General features: G+C 49.0%; 1 protein-coding gene and 1 long non-coding RNA gene across 3 annotated transcripts in view; both read right to left on the bottom strand.

Moving 5' to 3' along the window:
- Window positions 1-1,987: 1,987 nt before the first annotated feature.
- On the bottom strand, window positions 1,988-14,077 carry LOC122495804. Its single transcript, XR_006300580.1, has 3 exons — window positions 13,121-14,077; window positions 3,227-3,794; window positions 1,988-2,818 (listed from the first exon to the last, which is right to left on the bottom strand). It is a non-coding gene; the product is annotated as an uncharacterized LOC122495804 (long non-coding RNA).
- Window positions 14,078-15,310: 1,233 nt separating this feature from the next.
- NSMCE2 (NSE2 (MMS21) homolog, SMC5-SMC6 complex SUMO ligase) overlaps window positions 15,311-22,127 on the bottom strand; it is a 217,346-nt gene continuing 210,529 nt past the window's right edge. For both annotated transcript variants that reach the window (XM_043601746.1, XM_043601745.1), the window contains one exon: window positions 15,311-17,205. In XM_043601746.1, the coding sequence (XP_043457681.1) occupies window positions 17,088-17,205 (118 nt within the window). In that variant the 3' untranslated portion in view covers window positions 15,311-17,087. The remainder of the gene's footprint in view (window positions 17,206-22,127) is intronic.

Raw genomic sequence — 22,127 nt, 5'->3', positions numbered from 1 at the left:
GCATATGGATATGCAAATGTCCCAGCATTATTTGTTGACTAGACTATCTTTTCTCCACAGAACTGCCTCTGCACCCATGTAAAACAGAATCAGTTATCCATACACGTGCAGGTCTGTTTCCAGACTCTCCATTTGTCCGTCATTCCACCAATACCACACCGACCTGACCACTGCAGCTTTGCCATAGGACTTAGTTCTTTTCTTTTCTTTTAAATATTTAATGTTTATTTATTATTATTATTATTATTTTGAGAGAGAGAGAGAGAGAGAGAGGCAGAGCATGAGCAGCAGAGGGGCAGAGAGGGAGACGGAGACACAGAATCCCTGAAACAGGCTCCAGGCTCTGAGCTGTCGGCACAGAGCCCGACGCGGGGCTCGAACTCACGAACCTCGGGATCACGCCCTGAGCCGAAGTCAGGCGCTCAACCGACTGAGCCACCCAGGCGCCCCTAGCTCTCCTCCAAAGAATGGTTCTAGGTCCTTTGCGTTTCCATACGAATTTTACTACCGGTTCGTCAATTTCTCAAGTAGAAACAATGTGGTGAGTTTCTGTCCCTGGTGGTTGCTCAGGAAACCGTCCGGGACTTTGGTGTAGCGTATTCACATCACTCCGGCACATTGTGGTTTCCTGGGCTTTTCCACGTCCTCACATCAACTCTCAGTAGCCCTGTGACAGAGGCCGGGGCAGCTGGTGTCCCCCACTGTACAAGGAAGACTGAGTCTCAAAGACAAACAGCGTTCCCCGTGGTCACCACCATGGTCACACTGCTTGCGAGTGGCAGAAACGGGTTTTGAATGCTTGATGTCAGGACTCCACATCCAAGGGCTTTCCGTGCTACCCTGGCCTCTGAGGAGGGGTCCCCAGTGTCTCCTTAATAGTCTAAAAGTTTAATAAAGTGCACAAAAAGAGGCACTCATTGTTTTGGTTACTTTAAGAAAAAAAAGCAATTTCGGATGTTGGTGCCATGCAAATGTATTTCCGTTGCCCTAATGTGAACGCTTTCCTCTCTTCTGCTTAAATGTGGGCGTCCGTCTTAATAGGAAAACCATATGTCTTTGTTCCCTTTTAACTTTCTTTCTTGGCAAGAATACTGCTCCACGGAGGAAAAGGGAGAGGAAGTGGGGATACATCGCAGAAGGAGGGATTCCGGTTTGAAGTAAGAAAGAACTTCCAGATGGTGAAGGTTGCCAAGCCCTGGATGAGAATGCCACAAAGAAAGACCGCTTCCAGCCTGGAAATCCCGAGGCCCACCTCTCCCCAAGGAATCGTGATGGAAACTCTGTCCTGGGTCTTCCCTCTGAATGCGTTCTCCCTGGGACAGTCACGGGGGCTCCGAGGCGAGCCCGCACTGCCAGCGGGACCCATGATGGAGTGGAGGTACAGTGTAGGTAGCAGCTCTGAAATACGGGTTTTCTTTGGTGTCGGGTCCCCTGAGAATAGTTTCCGAGATGGAGATTTGCATGCAGGCGTGTTGGGTGCGCTCTCGCGGGCAACATCGGGGTGGGGGTGGGGTGGGGTGCGGAAGAAGCAGACTGAGCAGAGGAAACAGACTGGGACATCGACGTGAAAGGCAACTAGAACAGAGGCCTCAGCCTGTCTGAGCCCCGGAGCTGGCGTGGCCCTGGAGAGTTTGCGAGCAGCTCGCCGCCAGCCCGTTAGCCTATTTGCATCTTCTACGCCTTCCCCTGGCCCTGCCGTGTCTCTTCCCTTGGCCCTTGTCACCCCCACACCCCTGCATTTGCTCCTCTGCCTTCATTGTCCACGTCCCCTCACCTTTTGTCTGTTTTGTTCACTGCCGTAACCCTAGAGCCTAGCTGGGCACATAGCACCTGTTCAACACACATCTTAAGATGAAGCTACCGGGGCGCCCGGGTGGCTCCGTCGGTTGGGCCTCCGACTTCCGCTCAGGTCACGGTCTCGCGGTTCGTGAGTTCGAGCCCCGCGTCGGGCTCTGTGCCGACAGCCTGCTTCGAATTCTGTGGCTCCCTCTCTCTCAGGCTCTGTCTGTCTGTCTCTCTCTCAAAAACAAACGAGGGTTAAAAAGTGTTGAAACTCAAGAGGACAGAAATGCAAATCCAAGGCGATGGCGTTGCCTACCTTGTTGGCGCGAGGCCTCCATCTCACACACGTGGGTCCCCAAGTTTGCGGGTAAGTCTGTCGGGTGGACCCCCTGGAAATGGGCGCCATTTCCCACAGCCTGCGTGGGGTGCCTCCCAGGACAGCTTCGGAAGTGGGTTGGCTCTTGCCTCCCCCACTGCGGTTCACACGCGGCCTGGTGGGGCTGGGAGTCCGGGAGACCCAGGAGAGGCTGCTTGCGAGGGGCCTCGCAGAGGAAGCATTCTTTGTCACTAGGAGCCTGCTCTCATGGCCACTGCCGCATCCAACTTTCTCATTCGTGCCGTGAGCAAACGGCCTGGACGGAGAGCGGTGCCCCGACTGAGCCCTGGTCTCACTTCACCCTCCTGGCCACCGCTGCAAGGTGTCAGGGGCCCCGTCCCTTCATTTCAGGGATGGGGGCCCAGGGCTGGGAGGGGTCAGGGACTCGCCCCCCAATCCCATGGCCAGTCTTGGGGCTCCTGGACGGGGCTCTAGCCCAGAACGGCAGGCTTCAGCCCCGTCTGTCCCCGGGCAGTTTGGGAGGGAGCGGCGTCCAGAGAGGGTGGGAAGCTGCTGGTCTTGAGCTCCAAGTGCATTTCCTGCCACACTCCTTGGTCTGGGCGGGGAGAGGTCCGATTCGCCCCCCGCACAGGTGCAGCTCCCCCACTGCTTCCCCCGTCAGCCAAAGCCCACATTTGGGGTGGCTCTTAGTTGGCTCCCCTGGGCGAGAAAAGGATGGTACAAATGACTCCGTCTTTCACTTCCCAGACCCCGCCCAGTGCACTTTTAAGATGTGGAAATTTTATTAAATCCCTGAGCACGGCTTCTCTCTACATTTTCTGTGGTTTAACTCTCCCTGGGTCTTTTTTGCTTATGGTTTTGGCTCCCCCCCCCCCCACCTCTTTAAACCTGAGAGTTTCTTTCTCCATTGTCGCTTAAATGAAACAAGTGCTAACATTTCTGGTATTTGCTACAGGCCTTGCATACTCGGGCACTAAGTGCACACTGACCTAGCAACCAGTGTGTCCCTGGGTGCGCGAATCCCCAGATCTCCAGTATGAATCTGGGTTCTCTTCTCCCTCACCACCCCTCCCCTTCACTCCTTCCTCTTCGGTCTGGCCTCAGGACCTTTGCTCATGCCGGTCCCCTGGGAGAATGCCTTTGCTCCCTTCCATTTATCCAAATCGGTCCTCCTCCTCGCCACAGGCAAGTTTCCCAGTCCGTAAAATCCTTCGGACCACTGTAGCTCCTCTCCTTCCTCCTGAAGGACTGTGTCTGCCTCACGGATCCGGCAGTGCCATTCAATGCTGTGCAATTATCTTTGAAAAAGACTAAAATAACTGCAAAGATATGAATATGTATTCTAGGGAAATGAACCGCCCCACCCTCACACCTGGTTCCTCCCGCCCCTGCCCCCTCCCAAGGTAGCCCATTATGAGTTTGCTTGATACTTTGTACTATTTCATTCTCCTTCATGCACACGTATGCAAACAAAATGCATTCGCCTTGAAAGCAGGAACAGGGGCTGAGGCGTCCAGCCAGGCTTCTGCTATTCCTGTTCTATTTCTTCGACATGTGAGGTCCCCCTGGATCCGGACGGCCCAGGAGGCAAGCGGAGCAGAGGGCAATCCCTCCTTTTCACAGGTGAAATCACAGAGGCGCAGAGAAGTTGATGGAGTCACCTCAGGTCACAGAGCTAGTAAGAAAGAGAGTGAAATTGGAACTCACGTCTTCTGACATGCCCAGCTGTTCTGGGAAACCAACCCAAGGACGCTTGACTTCCCTAAACCTCACTCCCCAAGTGCTCGGCTCTGCAGAGCTGAGGTTAGCTGAAAACATGTCGCAATCCCTCGTCGCTCTCCGCGCAGCCAAACCCGGGTTCTCATCTGTGACTTGATATGTGCCCTTGGGTGGGAGCTCCTTTCACGCCTGTGGTCCAGGATCCACATGGGTGAGTCATGAGCCGTCATCAGCCAGCTGTCGCCTCACCTTCAGCTCCGTGAGGTGTGAAGCTTGTTTTCTTTTGCTGGCGTAAAGTAGTCACCTCGGACACAAGGGGGGTGTAGGACACGGCCTCGAGGGCAAACACAGACCCACAGCAACAACGGATTTGTAGAACGCAAGCGCTCCCCGGGGCCAAGAGCTGGCTTCCCCCTAGGAAGCTCCCATGCATGACAAGGAAGTCACCTGCCTCAAGGAAACAGATGGGACATGCTGGGGAGCTCACGGCAACTGACCCAGGGGAGATGAGGGGTGCCTGGCCGAACTCTGTGGGCGTGACCCAGGATTGGCAGCCCCGGAGGCTCAGAAATATTCCCCGGCTCACACTTCTCAAGTGAAACTCGGATAGGTGGTCAGCACGAACCAACCCCTCCCGGGCCTGCTCTTTCTGCCCATGCGTGCCGAAATCCCAACCGCAGCGGGCGGGCGGGCGGGCGGGCCTCGATGATTAATAGTCCAAGCTTCGTGCTGGAGCCAACGCGCTCTCAAGGGACTTCTTTATTTCAATGCTGGCAGCGTGTGGAGGGAGGTCCTTAGGGGAACCTGGTGGGTGTGGAATGGCTTTGGGGGCTGGCCTGGACCCCTAGTAGGGCTCCATGCAGGAGTTGCCCAAAGGGCCACCCAGGATGATTGTAGGGGCCTCAAGAACATCTATTTCTTTCATTTCGGTAATTATGTATTCACTTTAATATGTTTAAAATATACTTAGCACATCCAGCCTGTAATTTCATGTAATTATGTATTTTCACATATATTATTATTTAGGAGAAGGCTTAATTTTTTTTTTTTTTTTAGAGTGACTTGATTAGAGTAGAAAACTAAGCAAATAATAACACAGGCTACAAGTCGATACGGCAAAACCTCTGATGGGGGAGTTGGAACAACTGGAGTTTTGAGAAACACTACTTTCTCGGGGAATCCAACGTCCACGCCAAAAATATCGATGGAGCCTTGATCCAGCTGAGGGGGATGGTTGGAGATCTCTTTCAGGAACCACAGTGGTCTATTTCCATGCTTTCAATGTATATGAACTTTTGGAAGGGGAAAGGTGCGTGAGAGGTTTTTTGTTCCGGTTTGTTTTAATCAAGACTTTGACGTATCCGAGGCCCTGGGGATTGGAGATGAAGAGATGCTGTCAAGGGGGTAAATTAAAAGCAACCCATGAGGGTCACCTGGGTGGTTCAGTCGGTTAAGTGTCCAACTTCGGCTCAGGTCATGATCTGTTTGTGGATTCGAGCCCCACATTGGGCTCCATGCTGACAGCTCAGAGCCTGGAGCCCGCTTCGGATTCTGTACCACCCTCTCTCTCTGCCCCTCCCTCTCTGTATCTCAATAAATGAATAAATGTTTTTTTTTTTTTTTTAAAGAAAATCCATGAAGTGAAATCTGAAAAGGTAGGGAGAGAGTGATGAATGGAATTGAGATGAATTGCATCACAAGGCTTTCTACTCATCAGACTATTGTTTATTTTTTATTTATTTCTTTAAAAAAATGTTAATGTTTTTATTTATTTTTGAGACAGAGACAGAGTGTGAGCAGGGGAGGGGCAGAGAGAGGGGGAGATGCAGAATCTGAAGCAGGCTCCAGGCTCTGAGCTGTCAGCACAGAGCTTGACGCGGGGCTCGAACTCACGGAATGTGAGATCATGACCTGAGCTGAAGTCGGACACTCAACCGACTGAGCTACCCAGGCGCCCCCAGACTGCCCCCAGACTATCGTTTCAAAAGAAAAGAAAGACTGGGGCGCCTGGGTGGCTCAGCTGTTAAGTGTCTAAATTTGGCTCAGGTCACGATCTTGAGGTTTGTGGGTTTGAGTTCCGCATCAGGCTCTGTGCTGACAGCTCAGAGCCTGGAGCCTGCTTCGGATTCTGCGTCTCTGTGTCTCCCTCTCTCTGCTCCTCCCCTGCTCATGCTATGTTTCTCTCTCTCAAAAATAAACATTAAGAAAGAAAAAGATGTAAAACTTTCTGTATTTACCTACAGTCTTTTTGGAGCTTTTGACACAAAAGTGTGGTGTTTAGATAGCTGTAACTCGTGTGTGTGTGTGTGTGTGTGCGCGTGTGTGTGTGTTCTGTTTGGCTTTATCAACTCAACATTAATAACTTTGCGTGCCAGGTGCATACGGTCTCCACATGGAGTGTGATTCAGAATCCGCCAAAGCACTTGTTAAAATGCAGATTGCAGGGCCTGCCTCCCAGGATTCTGACTCAGTGGTCTAGAGTGGGGCCTGGGCATCTGCATTTTAGCAAGCTCTTCAGAGTGTCTGATAAAGGGGCTCCTGGACCTTACTTTGACAAACCTTGGTGCATAGGAAATACACATGATTCAGCTGTGGACCCCACCCTCAAGAGAACACGGCCAAGGGAGGGAGATGACGTACCCATAATAAATCATGAGGTAGAAAGTACCTCATGTGGTAGGAGAACAGAAATAAAGTACAAGGGAGCTCTCACCACCATCACCCAGCCCATGGGTGCCAAAGCATCCTGTTCCGGAAGGTTCCATGCTTGTGCAGTATTGTATTTCAACCAACCTTAGTCTTTTCTTTCAATTCTTTTTTATTTTATTTATTTATATATTTTGAGAGAGAGAGAGAGAGAGAGAGAGCACACAAGCAGGGGAGGGGCAGAGAGAAGGAGAGCCAGAGTCCCAAGCAGGCTCTGTGCCATCAGCACACAGCCCGACGCGGGGCTCCAACTCATGAACCATGAGATCATGACCTGAGCCGAGATCGAGAGTCGGGTGCTTAACCAACAGACCTTGAATATTTACTCATAGCATTACTCCTCCATCTGGCAGAGAATCATTTCCATGATCTAGACTCTTATCTTTCATTTTGGTGAAGGGTGTTGGGAAAAAGAATAATATTTTGCGGCATGTGAAAATTAGAGTCAAGTTGCAGTGTCTGTAAATACAGTTTTATGGGAACACAGCCACCGTCATTCATTCACGTCCTGTCGGTGCTATACCTCCATGCTGCCACGGCACAGTTAAGTAGCTCCAACAAGGAACAGATGTCCTGCAAAGCTAAGAATATTTAATGGCTGGCCCTTCCCATAAAAACTTGCCTATCCTTGCTTTTGAAATTTGCTTTGAAGCATCATTACATAGGACGAGAACATCCTGTAGTCCAGGGCTAACTTTGCCCCACTCTGGCCAGTGGGAGAAGGAACATTCTCAGGCCTGTGTGAGTTCAGATGTGTGTTCTCTCCGATCTTCTGGGAGGTTCTTTCCCCACCCCAGGTAGCTTCTTCACTGGCACAAGCTGATGATGGCTTAGCTGAGGACTCCAGGGGGACCCTCTGAACATCTCCAGAGCTCCCTCTCTGGGCAGCTGTCTCCTTTCCAGTCCTCTGCTCTGCAAATTCTAGCTGCTTGCCCTCCCTGAACCTTCAGCTCTGTCTCCTCAATAAAGACTGACCACCAGGGCTCCTGCTGGATCCCCCTCTCTCTAAAGGGGCCCAGGGACTCTCTAGGCAGTAAGCAAGGGCAGTGTCCAATGTCCTGTTGTTCAACATTTGAAAAATCATAGATGTTGTCCAGATTTTTAGTTGTAAAAGATGAGAGGGCAAATCCCATGCCTGTTTGTCCATCATTGCCAGACCGGAACTTAGTAGTTCAAGAGGTGAGTGTAAATTTACCTTTATAGCAACAGCAATGCAACAGGAAAATAGTTATCATTTTTATTGGTGATAAAGTCACAGGGACTGTTAATTATACTGCAGTTTATAATTGTAGGAAATGCTAAGTTCCGATTAGAGATTAGTAAAAGTAAAGATGTAATTTTTCCCCCCCGTACTGATTCATAAACCTTCTGAATTTTATCCACAGTCCCCTGGGGGCCCATGGTTTCCCGGATGAGAGCCTTGGGCTAAGATGTAACAGTACTTTTTCTTCTGAGTATTGAAGATCCTGTCATTGGCCCTCTCGCAGCACTTAGTGGCAATTGTCTTGGAGCGTATTCCTCACAAAGTCCCCTGTTTGGTACAAAACAGAAGCCTCAGTTTTTTTTTTCTCTGTGGCAACAACATTCCAAATCCTTTCTGCATAAGACCCATGTTTCATCATCCTTAGCCTGGTTTTTGCTGTTCTCTAATCAGAGACTAATCAGAGTCTCTGTGTTCTTTGTGAACTGTGGTGACTAAAAGTGGCCTAGAAACTCAGCTGGGGGCTCCCATGCAGAGCCTAATGGCCGGAGTGTCCCTGGACGGTGAGTGACAACCTTTCTCATACATTCCAGCAGCATACGGACTCTGTCTTAATGGCCTGCACTTCTGGTTTGTATTCCGTTTACGACGAAGGATGGCCATCCTTGGGTTGCTTCCTTTCAAAATTGTATCTTGCTTTTTCTTTTTCTTTTAAAACCAGTTCTGTATTTGCTCACTAAAAAAATTCCCACTCAGGGTGCCTGGGTTAAGTGGTTGACTCCGTTGTTTAAGTGTCTGACTTTGGCTCAGGTCACGATCTCGCTGTTCATAGGTTGGAGCCCCGCGCTGGGCTCTGTGCTGACAGCTGGGCGTCTGAAATCTGCTTCCGATTCTGTGTCTCCCAGTCTTTCTCTGCTCCTCCCCTGCTCATGCTCTCTCTCTCAAAAATAAACATTAAAAAATTAAAAAAAAAAAAAAATCCCCACTCAATGTTCCTTTCTGTGACCAGAAATGTTTATGGCATCGTTACATTGGGTCATTCTGCCATCCGCTGAATGATTACGAGGTCATCTTTAGGGGCTGAATTTTTTCCTTCCCAACAGCAGGATGAACAGAGAACAGAAATGGCCAGAACTTTTACTCCATTATACTTAAAAAAAAAAAAAAAAAAAGAGTAGTCTCTACCTGAACCCTCTGAAATTCAAAAGCTCTCAGTAAGTAACCTTTCTTTTCATGGCAGTTAGTTATTTGCATAGATTCAGTAAGACTCTGTTCTCCTTGTAACAGGACACCGTTGGAAACACTGGTTATTTTACCAAGGCTTCGACTGGAATGTCGTATTTGAGACCGACATTCATAGACTCAGATAAGACCAAACAGTTGTAAGGAATTCTAAGGTTGACTTTATGAAGCATGAAGCCAATAAGGCCCCCTGGAAATGTTGGCCGGATACGTCACTTACGGAGTTCCCAGCATCCTCTCCAGGTGAGCACAGAATGTCCCTTCCCGGCAGGTGCAGGAACCTCAGGATATCTTGGGGACCTCGTGAAGAGGAATTCGCCCAAATTGACAGGTGTTGCAGGCATGTCTGTTGGCAAGTACTTGGCCTGGCTTCTGGGCCTGGAGAGGCTACTAAAAGTTCAATCTAGATTCCTTGTAAAAAGTTCCAGCAAAACACATTTTCAAAGATCTACGTGACCAATCGCCGTTCTGGCTGAGCTTACGTAAACAATTAGGCCGAGTGTGTTAAAACTGGACTTGATCTACAAACAAATTAGTCTTGATTCGGCTACCTCTGGAAATGAAGGCTATTCGAGAGAAAAATTCTGTTTCATCAACGCACCTTTATGGATGTTAAATTCTACTTCTGGTGGTCTTTAAAGGTTTGTTGCTTGCCCAAACTACACGACTTGAGGTAAGCTTCAGAGAAATCGTCACAAAAACTCATGTAGAGAAAATGGTTGTGCCTGTTGTCCTCTGGGTCATTCAAGAGGACACAGACATTTGAGTTACAAATCTGAAAAACCCATCTGATTCCCACTGCCTGTTCCCACTCCCATCTGAAGAGGCGTCAAGGCAGACATCTAAATATCTTCTCCCTGGCAGCACTGGGTTTGTAACCTGCTCTAACCATCAACCTACAGTTTTCTTGTTTCTATAAAAGTACCTCTCGTTAATTACCTGACGGCTTACTAAGCAAAACAGAGTCTATACAATGGTTAACACCACCCACTACACAATCAAGGCCTTAAAAGACTCTCAAAATAACATTATATTATTAAACACTAACATAACTCGAATGCACGAAATAATTTTACAAAATAAAACGGCATCAGATGTTTTCACTGCTGTACAAGGTAGAACTCGTGCTCTCATAAAAACAAAATGCTGTGTATACGTTCCAGATTACCGCAAAAATCTGAGCCTCTAATTGACAAGTACTCGTATTGGTGCTTTAAATGATCCCTCTCTCCCTTTAATAATTGGTTAAACTCCTGGACTAAAGGAAGGTTTTTGTCAACTGTCAAGGGACAGATTTGGGCTTCTTCTTTTGGTTAATTTAACATGTTTTGCTGTTTTCTCCCTGGTCTCTCCACTCCTTCACTGCCACAACTTCAAGCCAACAGATGATCCTTTCTGCTGGAGAAAACTCCCATATGTTATCAGCTCTAGATACAGCTGCCTGAGGCTTTCCTAACTCCTATTAAATTCTCAACTGACCAATCTTGACCCATAAGTAGGGACGTCTCTATGCCCCTATCTAGCCGGAAGAAGCTACGGGAGATGAGACCTTCCGCTTTCAACAACCTTAAAGATTTAAGGATCAAAATCGCTCAGGGGGGAAAATGATGAGGGAAACAAAGGCAAGAAAAATGTAGCTTAAATTAAATTTCCTTACAGCCTGCAGCCCACTGACAGATGTCAGACGCCTGCAGGGTGAACATTCTCCAAGACCTTTATGTGTGTGCCTTAATGCGTACACTTCCTTTAAAAACTAAAAGCAACCTTATCTTGTCAACAGTTAAATCTTCAGGTCCTGTGAGACCCTGCTTTCAGCATACAGAAATCCCTTAAAAACTAACTTTATCTCTAACCGCCCCTCCCCACCAAACCTAAAAGGATATCATCAGTCGCTCCTCAGGACTCCAGTGCAGCTCTCTGCCCAAGGGTCCTATCACCCTGCTTTAATAAAATCACCTTTGGGCATAAAATAAAGCCGTTGATTAGAACTATTGGTTACTATTAGTGATCAATGCATATAAGATACCTACACAATAGGGACATAAAGAAATAGAAATATGTAAAATTAAGCTTCTTAGGGCTATCAGTCAGTAGTCTTAGCTTCTCGTTAACCCTTAACAGTTCCTTAGTAATTGCTATTTTTTTTTTTTTAAGTTTATTTTGAGGGAGAGGCTCTAGTAGCACAGAGCCTAACTCAGGGCTCGAACTCACGAACCGTGAGATCACAACCTGAGCAGAAGTCGGCGCTTAACTGACGAGCCTCCCAGGCGCCCCTAGTAACTACTACTTTTAATCCTGTGTTTCTTCAGCCTTGATTTCCCGGTGGAATTTAGGGCACCAATAGCTTCTTATAGCTGCTGGCTTGTTCCAAATGATCACGAAGAAAGCGCTCTCCTCCCTGACCTGTAAAGCAATCTCCACTCAGCTGGTTTGGAACATTTATATGCCATAAAATTCACTGTTGGAAGAGTTGAATTCAGTGACTTTTAGAAAATCTCGAGGCGTGCAATCCAGTTTCAGAACATGTCCTTCACCCCAAAGCCATCCCTTGTGCAAGTTACTCTCCATTTCCATCCCCAGCCCCAGGCCACCACGAATCTACTTTCCGTCCCTATGGATTTGTCTTTCCTGGACATTGCTTTTCTTCTTTTTTCTAAAATGCTTATTTATTTTTGAGGGAGAGTGCACCCGCGCCTGTGCAATCGGGGGTTGGGGGTGGAGAAGACAGAGAGAGAGGGGGACAGAGGATCCAAAGGGGGCTCTGAAATGACAGCAGAGAGCCCGATGCGGGGCTCGAACTCACGAACGGTGAGATCATGACCTGAGATGATGTCAGACACTCAACTGACTGAGCCACCCAGGTGCCCCTTTTCTGGTCACTTCGTATAATGAAATTAATTCATACACTACATGATCTTTGTGCCTGGCTTCTTCCACATAACCTAATGCTCAGTCCCACAGGATAGTATGGGCTCGTAAGTTCTCCACTCCAGCTATCTCCAGGTAGTATCCGACCGTGGCCATTCCTGCTTTTGTTTATCCGCTCACCAGCTGGACAGTTGGATTGTTTCCACTTTTTTCGCGATTATAAATCATATTACTTATGAACGTTCACACACGAGTCTTTGTGCAAACATGTTTTTACTTCTCTTGGGTAGATACCTAAGGGTAGATTTGCTGGGTTGTGCAGTAAGTTTATGTTTAACACCTTTTTTAAAAGGTGTGTGTTTATTTTTGCGAGACACAGAGAGAGAGAGAGAGAGAGAGGAAGAGAGAGAGAGAGAGAGTGGGGGAGGAGCAGAGAGAGAGGGAGACAGAGAATCCCGAGCAGGCTCCACACTGTTCAGCACAGAGCCCGACGCGGGGCTCGAACCCACGGACCGTGAGATGATGACCTGAGAGGATGATCAAGAGCGAGATGCTGAACTGACCGAGCCCCATGTTGAACACCTTTTCAAAAAGCCTGACTTTTCAAAGTGGCTGCACCGATTCCCATCTCCCCAAGCGAGGTAGGAGGGCTCCTCCTTCTGCTGTTGTAACTGCTTCCCTTTCAGAAGTGAGTCCCTTCTTCGGAGTCGGACACAAGCCGGCAGGCAGATCTCCCAAACGAAACAAGTTTCCAACGACACCCTCACGATTCACTCCCCATTCTCCCAAACACGTTTCACAGACTCCTTAACTTGGTCTGAGTCTTGGTACCCGATTTCCTAGTGTTTGGTTACTCAACAATTTTCCTCTATTTCCTTTCTCTGTGCCACCATCGTCTATACACGGTCTATATACACGACCTCTTATGGGATTTATTTTTCAAATATCCGTCTGCCTCAACTAGACACTAAGCCCCCTCCGGAGGGGAGATTTTTGTATCCAGAGGCTAACACAAAACATGGCACAGAGCGGGCCTTAAAGAGTATTTGTTGAATGAGCAGTTGAAGAGGCGACGTGCACGTTGGGTTCAAATATATACTAATTTCCGTATCAGCCTGTTTTCCTTCAAAAGGGCTTATACTCCCTTAGGACCTGTCCACTGAACACATGAAACAGAATCTTAAGAGTTTATGGAAACCTTGGGGAGAAGCCCAAATCTTTCGGTTCACCCGCAAACTCTAAGGCCTGGAGGGACAGTGACTCACCCAAGGTCGCCTGTATGTGGCAGGCGGGAGTACCGGGGCGAGCCGCTCCCAGAGGAAACCTGCCGTCAAGAGAGGGGAACCGGAGTGCTGGGGAGCCCAGGGGATACTGAGGCAACAGGGGGGGAGCTGGTCTGTGGCAGAATCCTGAGTGCCGGGCCTGAACTCCACTCTGTAGGAAAGGAATGAACGTTTTTGAGTAAGATGTGAGATCGTCCCATCGGCGTTCTAGCAGATTAATATGGCGAGGGGGCAGACGGGAGGTCAGAGAACGGTCTGAGCGTGAAACAGAGAGGGAGCGCCCAGACTTGGGGGGTTCTGCCCGGGGATGACGGAGTCTGTGAGCCTGGGAAACGGTGGTCTCAGAACTGGGAATAAGGAAGGTGGGGCAGACGCGCAGGTCTGATCACGTATGTGTTCTCCGCAGCCCCGGGGGGCAAACGGCCTCGCGTGTCAGAGGGCTGCTTCTGCACTCACCGTCCCAGCCCAATGTGGGCTCTTCCACGCACAAGCGAGTGACCTTGGGCAAATGACCTCATGACTCTGAGCCTTGGCCTCCCCCTCTGTGAAACAGGGGTGATAACAACCTCCTGGGATTGTGGGGAGGATTAATTTAGGTGATACGTTTGAGGTACTTAGACCTGAGCCTGCGATGTAGCCAGAGATGAGTCCACGGTGGCCTCGGGGCTTCCTCCTCCTGTCCTCGCGTGAACTTTCAGGAGGCGACTGGTGGGCAGGAAGCCACACTCACTGGGAACTGCCTTAAACCGGACACCCCGTGTTTGAAGTTCTACATAAGGTAAAGGATAAACTGTTTTATCTTTTGGAGTGTGTGGAAATGTTTTAAACTTCACTGGAAGTTACTTTCGAGGAACTAGAAGTTATTGTTATTTTTATTTATTTATTTAAAACAAAAATTTTTTAATGTTTTTATTTATTTTTGAGACAGAGGGAGACAGAGCATGAGCAGGGGAGGGGCAGAGAGAGAGGGAGACACAGAATCCGAAGCAGGCTCCAGGCTCTGAGCTGTCAGCGCAGAGCCCGACATGGGGCTCGAACTCCCAGACTGTGAGATCATGACCCGAGCTGAAGTCGGACGCTCAACCGACCGAGCCACCCAGGCGCCCCTTGAGGAACTAGCATTTAAAAAAAGTATTTTTATTTTTTTATTTAAAAAAAAAATTTTTTTTTCAACGTTTATTTATTTTTGGGACAGAGAGAGACAGAGCATGAACGGGGAGGGGCAGAGAGAGAGGGAGACACAGAATCGGAAACAGGCTCCAGGCTCTGAGCCATCAGCCCAGAGCCTGATGCGGGGCTCGAACTCCCGGACCGCGAGATCGTGACCTGGCTGAAGTCAGACGCTTAACCGACTGCGCCACCCAGGCGCCCCAAAAGTATTTTTTTTTAATGTGTATTTTTTTTTTTAATTTTTTTTTCAACGTTTATTTATTTTTGGGACAGAGAGAGACAGAGCATGAACGGGGGAGGGGCAGAGAGAGAGGGAGACACAGAATCGGAAACAGGCTCCAGGCTCTGAGCCATCAGCCCAGAGCCCAATGCGGGGCTCGAACTCACGGACCGCGAGATCGTGACCTGGCTGAAGTCGGACGCTTAACCGACTGCGCCACCCAGGCGCCCCAATGTGTATTTATTTTTGAGAGAGAGAGAGAGAGAGAGAGAGAGCGTGTGCGAGTGGCGGAGGGGCAGAGAGAGAGGGAGACGAGACACAGAATCTGAGGCAGGCTCCAGGCTCTGAGTTTCCAGCACAGAGCCCGACACGGGGCTCGAACTCATGCACTGCAAGATAATGTATGACCTGAGCCAAAGCCGGGCGCTTAATCGACTGAGCCACCCAGGTGCCCCAAGGAACTAGCATTTTTAAAAAGATGCCATGTGCATACAGTGGTCTAAGTCTGAAATGTCACATACGGGAAAAAACTGATTTAGCTACAATGTCTTGTAGGGTTTTCAAATGTCACCTGTGGGGCCTTGGGTGATCTCACATAGGACTCTGGGGCCGCCCTGGCAGAAGGGGATAGAAACTCCTCTCGACTAGAGCTGCTCCCCTTTTAACGAGCAATACGAGTTCATTGAAGAAAAGGTTTCACTGTTTTTGGAAAACGCTTGTAACAGAAATTTAACAAATATGTTAGTTCAACCAAATGGCAAACCTTCAAAGATGAAAATAAATTCTATATAAAACTTCAAATTGTTTAATTGGCTAGACAAATTCATGAAACATAGCTTCTGAAGACTAAAAAAGAAGGAAAAAAACCTCACAAGATACGAAAGGCTGCACCTCTTCCACAGCGGAATGGTGTTATTTGGCATTTTTCGAATGGATACTGGTGTCCACACCAATATTCTGGAATTCTCTTTAGAAAGAGTCGGGGAAAACACAAATCAAATCTTGGGCAAGTATTTCATGCTTGTCGCTATCTGTTTAGGAAACAAAGTATTTCACAAAAGAACCACATTCCATGAAAAGCCTGTTTGTTCTGGCTTAAAACATAATCATTTCCTCAGGAAGTCTGATTCAGACGAAGCAGCTTAAGAAATTCAAATTGACTTGGTTTGTAGACAACCGAATGTCATCCTCCTTTCTGAATTCCATGAACGTGTTTTCAAAATTAACTCTGCCATTTAGACTAGGCATTTAAACTCAACTATGCGTTATTTTATGGCCTTCGCTGCCTAGTAGACGTTAACTCCGGCTAATGCACCTCTTTGCATACACGCATGGATATGCTTGTTTATTTACAGAAGCTTCATGTTTTAAATGTGGTCTTTGAATAGGTTTTTAGATCTAAATAAACCAATAGGGAGGAGGAGAGTACAGGATTAAGAATTCAGACTCTGGGACTAGGGCTACCTGAGGTCTTGTCCCAGCTCAGCCACTTAGGAGCTCTGTGGCCTTCCACGGGCTCCTTCACCTCTCTGTGCCTCGTTGGACTTATCTGTAAAGTGGGAATAATAAGTGTACCTCTCTCATCAGGCAGTGAAGACTACAGGAGTGAACATAGATATGTCAACTTGGAACAGCACCTGGAACACAGTAAGTGCCCAATAAATGTTAGCAATTGTTAACGTTTCTCGGTTTCCTTGTGTATCTGGTTGATAAAAGGTTGCTACGGAAATTATTAATAGATTAGCACTCTTCACACAATTCGAATATATCTGAAGATATTCAATTTAAAGACCTGGCCGGTCCTCCTTAGTCCACAGACTTTCAGGGCCAAAGGGACACCAGAGAACATTTCGCTTCACATCTCCACTTCATGGTTGAAAACCCCAAGGCCCAGGGGCATGAGAGCCATTGAGCGAGGCAGAGACCGTCAGGATGTGGTTGCTTCTGACGATACTTTAGGCTCTCAGAGGGCTGTGGCAAAGTTTCCATTAAGGGCATCAACTACCATTGCCCTGATAAGCCAGTTACTGGAGCGTTCTGGGCTGGTCAGAATGACAAATAAAAGCATTTACATATTTGGAACTGTCAGTAGACAAAGTAAATTTGCTTTAGAACCTCAGGCTGTTATTTATGATGCTGATAGAAAATGCTTGCACCTGGGATGTTTCTATACGTTTCCACGTCAATATCCTTTGAAAGACGTTGTTCAGTTAAAACTATAATAAAAAAAGTCTGAAATATTAGGAATAGAAAGGCCTGGCCCCACCATGCCTGCACCATTGGAACAGTTTACACACCGGGGGGTGCACGGATAGGGCACGCCGCAGGTAACCAAAGGTTTATTTCAAATTATAGGACACTCAAAAATAAACAATATAATATGCTTGAAGTTTTGTTGTGACATAGAAAAATGCTTCCGATTACACTTAAAACCTTCGAGTTTTACCCCAACAAAGTATACTTTGCAGCCAGTCGAAGTGCTCTGACAAGCACCGCTCTCTCCAGATGGCTGGGGTAGGAGGTAGGCTGCAGACATCCCTGTAGGGAGGTGTGTTTGTCCTACTCGGAGTGACGAGTTTTCTTCTTGTTGTGGCTCTCGATGGCCCTTCTAAGTGCTTCATCCTGGATGAGGTCTGACATTCTCACATCTGTGTGGCTACAGCCAATTTTGGGGCAACTGGAAAGGATAAGAAGATCACTTAACTTGAGGCCTTCAGCATGAGCTTCTCTCACATACGAGTATTTCAGTGAAGACATTTTACCCCAAAGGAGCATGTCTGAGAAATCAGGACTGATGCAAACTCACTCATTTATTCCCCGAGTGCCTCCTGGAGCCAGGCCAGGTGCTGGGGGCATAGGCCATGGCCAAGCAGGGCCCACCTTCCAGTGGGGACACAGATAACCGATAAGTCACCAAAGAGTGCTGCCTATACGTTTATTCACGTTAAGTGCTCTGAAGGAAAGGAAGCAAGGTCAAGGGGAGAGTGCGGGGTGAGGCTTCTCTAGCTGGGTCAGGGCAAGCCTCACTGAGCAGGTCTTATCGAGAACAAGTGCTGTGTGTGGCCCAGGCAGAGGCAGGAGCCTAGGAGGCAGCAGCTTGGTGGCCTGGAGTGAAAAAGCAAGGTCAATATGGCTGAAACACCCAGGGCTAGAGGGAGGGCATTGGGAGAGGAGGTCGGAGGGTCAGGGGGCCTTTGGATTTTATTTTTTATGTATTTTTAAAAAATGTTTACTTTTGAGAGGCAGAGGGGAGAGAGAGAGAGAGAGCGAGAGAGAGAGAGAGAGAGAGAGAGAGAGCACGCGCGTACAAGTGGGGGAGGGGCAGAGAGAAGGAGACCCAGACCTGGAAGCAGGTTCCAGGCTCCGAGCTGTCAGCACAGAGCCTGACGCGGGGCTCGAACCCACAAACTGTGAGATCGTGACCTGGGCCGAAGTCAGACCAGGCACCCCTAGATTTTATGTGAAATATGAAGAGAATTTGAGAGTTTGAGATCGGGGAGGGATGCCCCTTGGTTCATGTTTAGAAAGCATGGCCCTGGCTGCTTAATGCAGAAGACAAGCAGAGTGGAAGCAGGAAAACAGGAGGGCCCTGGGCAGTCCGGGCGAGAGGGCGGTGTGGCCGACGCTGGTGGCAGTGGCCAGCTTCAGGGCAGAAGCGGACACAGAACCTGTAGGACTCGCTGTTGGGTCAGAGGCAGAGCGGAAGGGAAAAGTAGGGCTGAGCTTCGTCAGAGTCTGCCCCCCTCCCCTGCCCCATGGGTAACTGGCAGTGCCCTTTATCTCTAAAGAGAACGACTGGAAAACCAGGCTGGGGATGGGGATGGATCTAGGAGACCCCGGTTGGCATATATTCCCTCCGAAATGCCCACTAGTCCCTCCCGGAGGGAGACTGCGTGGGTTGGTGGAGACTCAGAGGAAAAGCTGTGGCTGAAGAAATCAGCGCGTGAGTCACCCACGGAGGGGGAGGTGCCTGACGCCATGGCTGTGTTTAGACGTGGTCTCCTCTGGGGGCAGCGGGCTGCATGAAGTCACCTGGTTTCTTCTGTCTGGACTTAGGGTGACCCGGTTTTGAATCTGGCCAACATCTACTAGCATTCTGAGCCTCTATTCCCTCCGATCTGAAGTGGGGGCAGGATTCCTATTTCCCAGGGCTAAAGGCAACTCGGTGCCTAGCATCCCTGATCATCATACTTCTGATACATTTTGTTTTTTTTAAAATTGATTTTAAATTTATTTTTTATTTTAGAGAGCGAGCGAGCAAGCAAGTGGGGTAGAGGGGCAGAGGCGGGGAGAGAGAGAATCCCACCCACCATCCTGGGATCATGACCTGAGCCGAAATCAACAGCTGGACACGCAACCAACTGAGCCACCCAGGCACCTCTCTTCCATACATTTTAAACTTGCTGATCTCTCGGTCTCTTGCATACACCTACTGTATGCATGCCGCACATTCGTGCATGCATTTGACCTTCTGTGTGGTCCATCCTGTGCTAGGTTCTAAGCACCCAACTGTGAAATACAAATGTAGGTTCCTGCCCACACAGAGCTCCAGCCCAGTGGCCTGAGACAACTCTCCGAAAAGCACAGGTATATTAAGACACGAAATAACAGCTACAAGACAGGAGCAAAAATAACAAATACAAGACGAAAGACATAAACCAGAAGGGGAAGAAAGTTGATTGCGGGAACTCATCTGTCCAGCGGTAGGAAGCCCAGCTTTTCAACGTGAAGGAGAAACATCTTCTGGACTTGTGCTTTCTGGACCAAGGCGTCTTTATATAAGAAGGGACAAAGAAGTGTAATGGACAATATGCTTGCTAACAATATTTATTTTTAAAAATACTGAAATGAGCCCCACGGGGGCAGGTACGTGTGCTAAAACGTGACTATAAAAAGGCCCTCACAGGACAGAGGACCGGGGTGATCTGCCCAGGGATGCCTCCTTCTGGAGACTTGGCTCTGTGTTACAGTAAGGACTGGGGGCACTTGAGAAAGGTCTCACACTGGTTTCCCAAAGTGAACTGTTTCGTCAACCGTGACAGCCAACAGCTGAGATTATGAGGATATAGACACTTGCACCACACACTCAGACAACGTGTGCTGGGGTCACCCTTGCTTCATACTGACCAGCCTGGTGGACACGCACTGTCACGGTGGGCCTGGGTCTCTTCCCACTTCCTAGAACCGAATCTCTAGCACCTACAGCCAGATGATGAATAAGCGTGGAGGGGGAAGGGGAGGCTGAGGTGGGGAGGACTTCTGGTGACATCAGGGGCCCTGTGGGGGAGTGTGAGGACTCTGAGAACGTCTGATGGGGTCAACTGCACGCTCACTGCTGAGCCCGCAGGCACATTCTTCTCAAAGGACAATGGATGGAGCCCAGGGTGACCTAGGTCAAACAGAATTCTGACGTCACTGAGGGGATCGACTCTGGGCACAGAGGCATTAACTAAAAAGCCCTCCCAAGGGGGAACTGATGGCCTCTTGATACAAATACAGGCTCAAGAGTGAAAGAGACGTGGGCTCGAGTCTCCTGGCTGTGACCCTCTGGGCAAGTGGCTTTACTTCCTGTGCCCCAGTTTCTTCTTCCATGAAGATGAGACAGAACGGAGGGTCGCCGTGAGAGGTAAGTAGGGTAATGTATGATGAGGGTTATGGAACTGGCTCAGATGCCACACAAACGGTTTCTGCCCTCGTCCATGGCTTCAGCTCCCAAGAAGCCCGTGGAGAGGAGGTAGCTCACTGATGATGCTGGCGGGCCACGGGCGGGCCACGGTGCACGGGGCGCTGTGGCAGGATGAATGAGGGCATTCCGCCCAGCATGAATGAGGGCTCAGGGAGGCTTCCTGGAGGAGAAGATGATGCAGGAGCTGGGGGAGAACCTTGTTTCTCACCCCATCTCGAATAAACAAACACAAGTGTTTTAGCTACAAAGGGTAAGATGAGGCCATAATGACGTGATACTGAATCAGGGCACTCCTTCTCTGGAGAAATAACACTCTACAGAAGCATTAGTTCGTTAATCCCCAGGACATCCTGGTGAGCAAGCCAAGTGTGGCAATACCCAATCCCAAGTTCTCACGTCATTGCTGTGCAGAAGTCAGACCTACCGGCCTCAAAGGAGAGGCTGGGTCCTGAACTCAGGTCACTGAGGGCAGAAGACGCCACCAGAGCAGTGGGCAAACGTGCAAGTGTCTACTGAACAAACAGAGCACGGGTCTCAGGGGTCCCAGAAGGCGGCAGGGAACCCTGGCCTCAGTCTCAGCTCAAAGGTACAAGATTCTGAGTCTTGTGAGCTCTTGGATCTGGGTCCCGAGAATTCCAGGGTCCAATTCAGCTCTACAAGAGGTCTATGGATATCTCTGGAAGTCTGAGTGGGATGGATTCCCATCATACCTAAACATGCCGAGTAGCTCTGTCCTACATCCTCTGAGTCTCAAATAATGTGTCACCGAGCAGTGAGGTAAGTAATAACATGGACGTTCTCGACCTTTATAACCTGACCGCTGTTTGTTTAGCGTTCTGTAGTTCAAAAGGAGCCTTCTCTTAAGTGGTTTGCTTCTCCACTGCCAAGAAATGTCCTGGTCCAGATCTAGACTGGAATTTCTCCGCTGCTTCCTTAATCCTAAAATGCCACGAGACGTTACTGTCATTTCTACTCTGCAGGTGAAGCAATTGAGGCCCTGGGAGGCGAAATGCCCCGTGGGCCAATGGAGAGAGAGAGAGAGGCCCTCCAACGACACAGTCCCAGTCAATTTGGTTTCATTCTACATGCTGTTCAGTGTGACTGTTTGTTAAACACGGTTCCTGCTCTTTCACAAAAAAGGAAAAGAAATGACTGTGGAACACTGGAAATATGTTATTAATATGAGACTCACAAGGCGGCTTTGTCAGTAAGAACACACCCAGCCCACTTATTCAGGAAACGGTTTTAACTGCTGTATTTCGTGAGGGCTACAGTCGCCACACTTTTATTCCTCCTCGAGCCGGTGGAGAGGGGTCTTTCCAGAGGCTGAAGCATGGACAGGAAGCTTCAGTCGGCGCCCAGTAAGGAAATGGACTGGAACTGCAGTCTAACAAGACGTAAACTAGAACCATCTAGGAGGGAGAACTGAGATGTCTCAAACTGGATGTGTCACAGGCATTTTTAAACAAAGGGGACCCAGAACTGCTCGTCACGCTCACATGCATCATGGGAAATGACAATCCTTCATGCTCACTCAGGAAGCTCTGGAGTAGGTGATGAAGAGGCCCGGCAGTGGTGATCTGCTGCTCCCGCGATAAGCAGCCCCCCCATCTTCTTCCTCTCTCGCCTGGCTACGTCTCAGACGGCGTCACTGGGGTCTTCTTCCTCGGGCTCTCTTTCCATTAATGAGGGAAGCGCCTTTCTGAAGGTCCACGTGGGGGCCCCGAGGCGGGTGCTGAGGGGGGTGAGGCGGGCAGAGCAGGGCTGGCCTGGCGCTGCCCGGAGCCAGGTCACAGTCCTGTCCTTGCTCTCAGTCAGCTGTCACGTGCCCCGAGCTGCCCCTCTGGGGTTGGGCTCCTCTGTACCAATAACCTCACAACGACATCTCGAGCTCAGAGTTCTCTCCTTGGTCC

The sequence above is a fragment of the Prionailurus bengalensis genome, chromosome F2 (assembly GCF_016509475.1).
Source record: "Prionailurus bengalensis isolate Pbe53 chromosome F2, Fcat_Pben_1.1_paternal_pri, whole genome shotgun sequence".
Taxonomy (NCBI): Eukaryota; Metazoa; Chordata; class Mammalia; order Carnivora; family Felidae; genus Prionailurus; species Prionailurus bengalensis.
The sequence above is the reverse complement of the archived record's forward strand: the minus strand, read 5'-3'. Positions and strand labels throughout refer to the sequence as shown.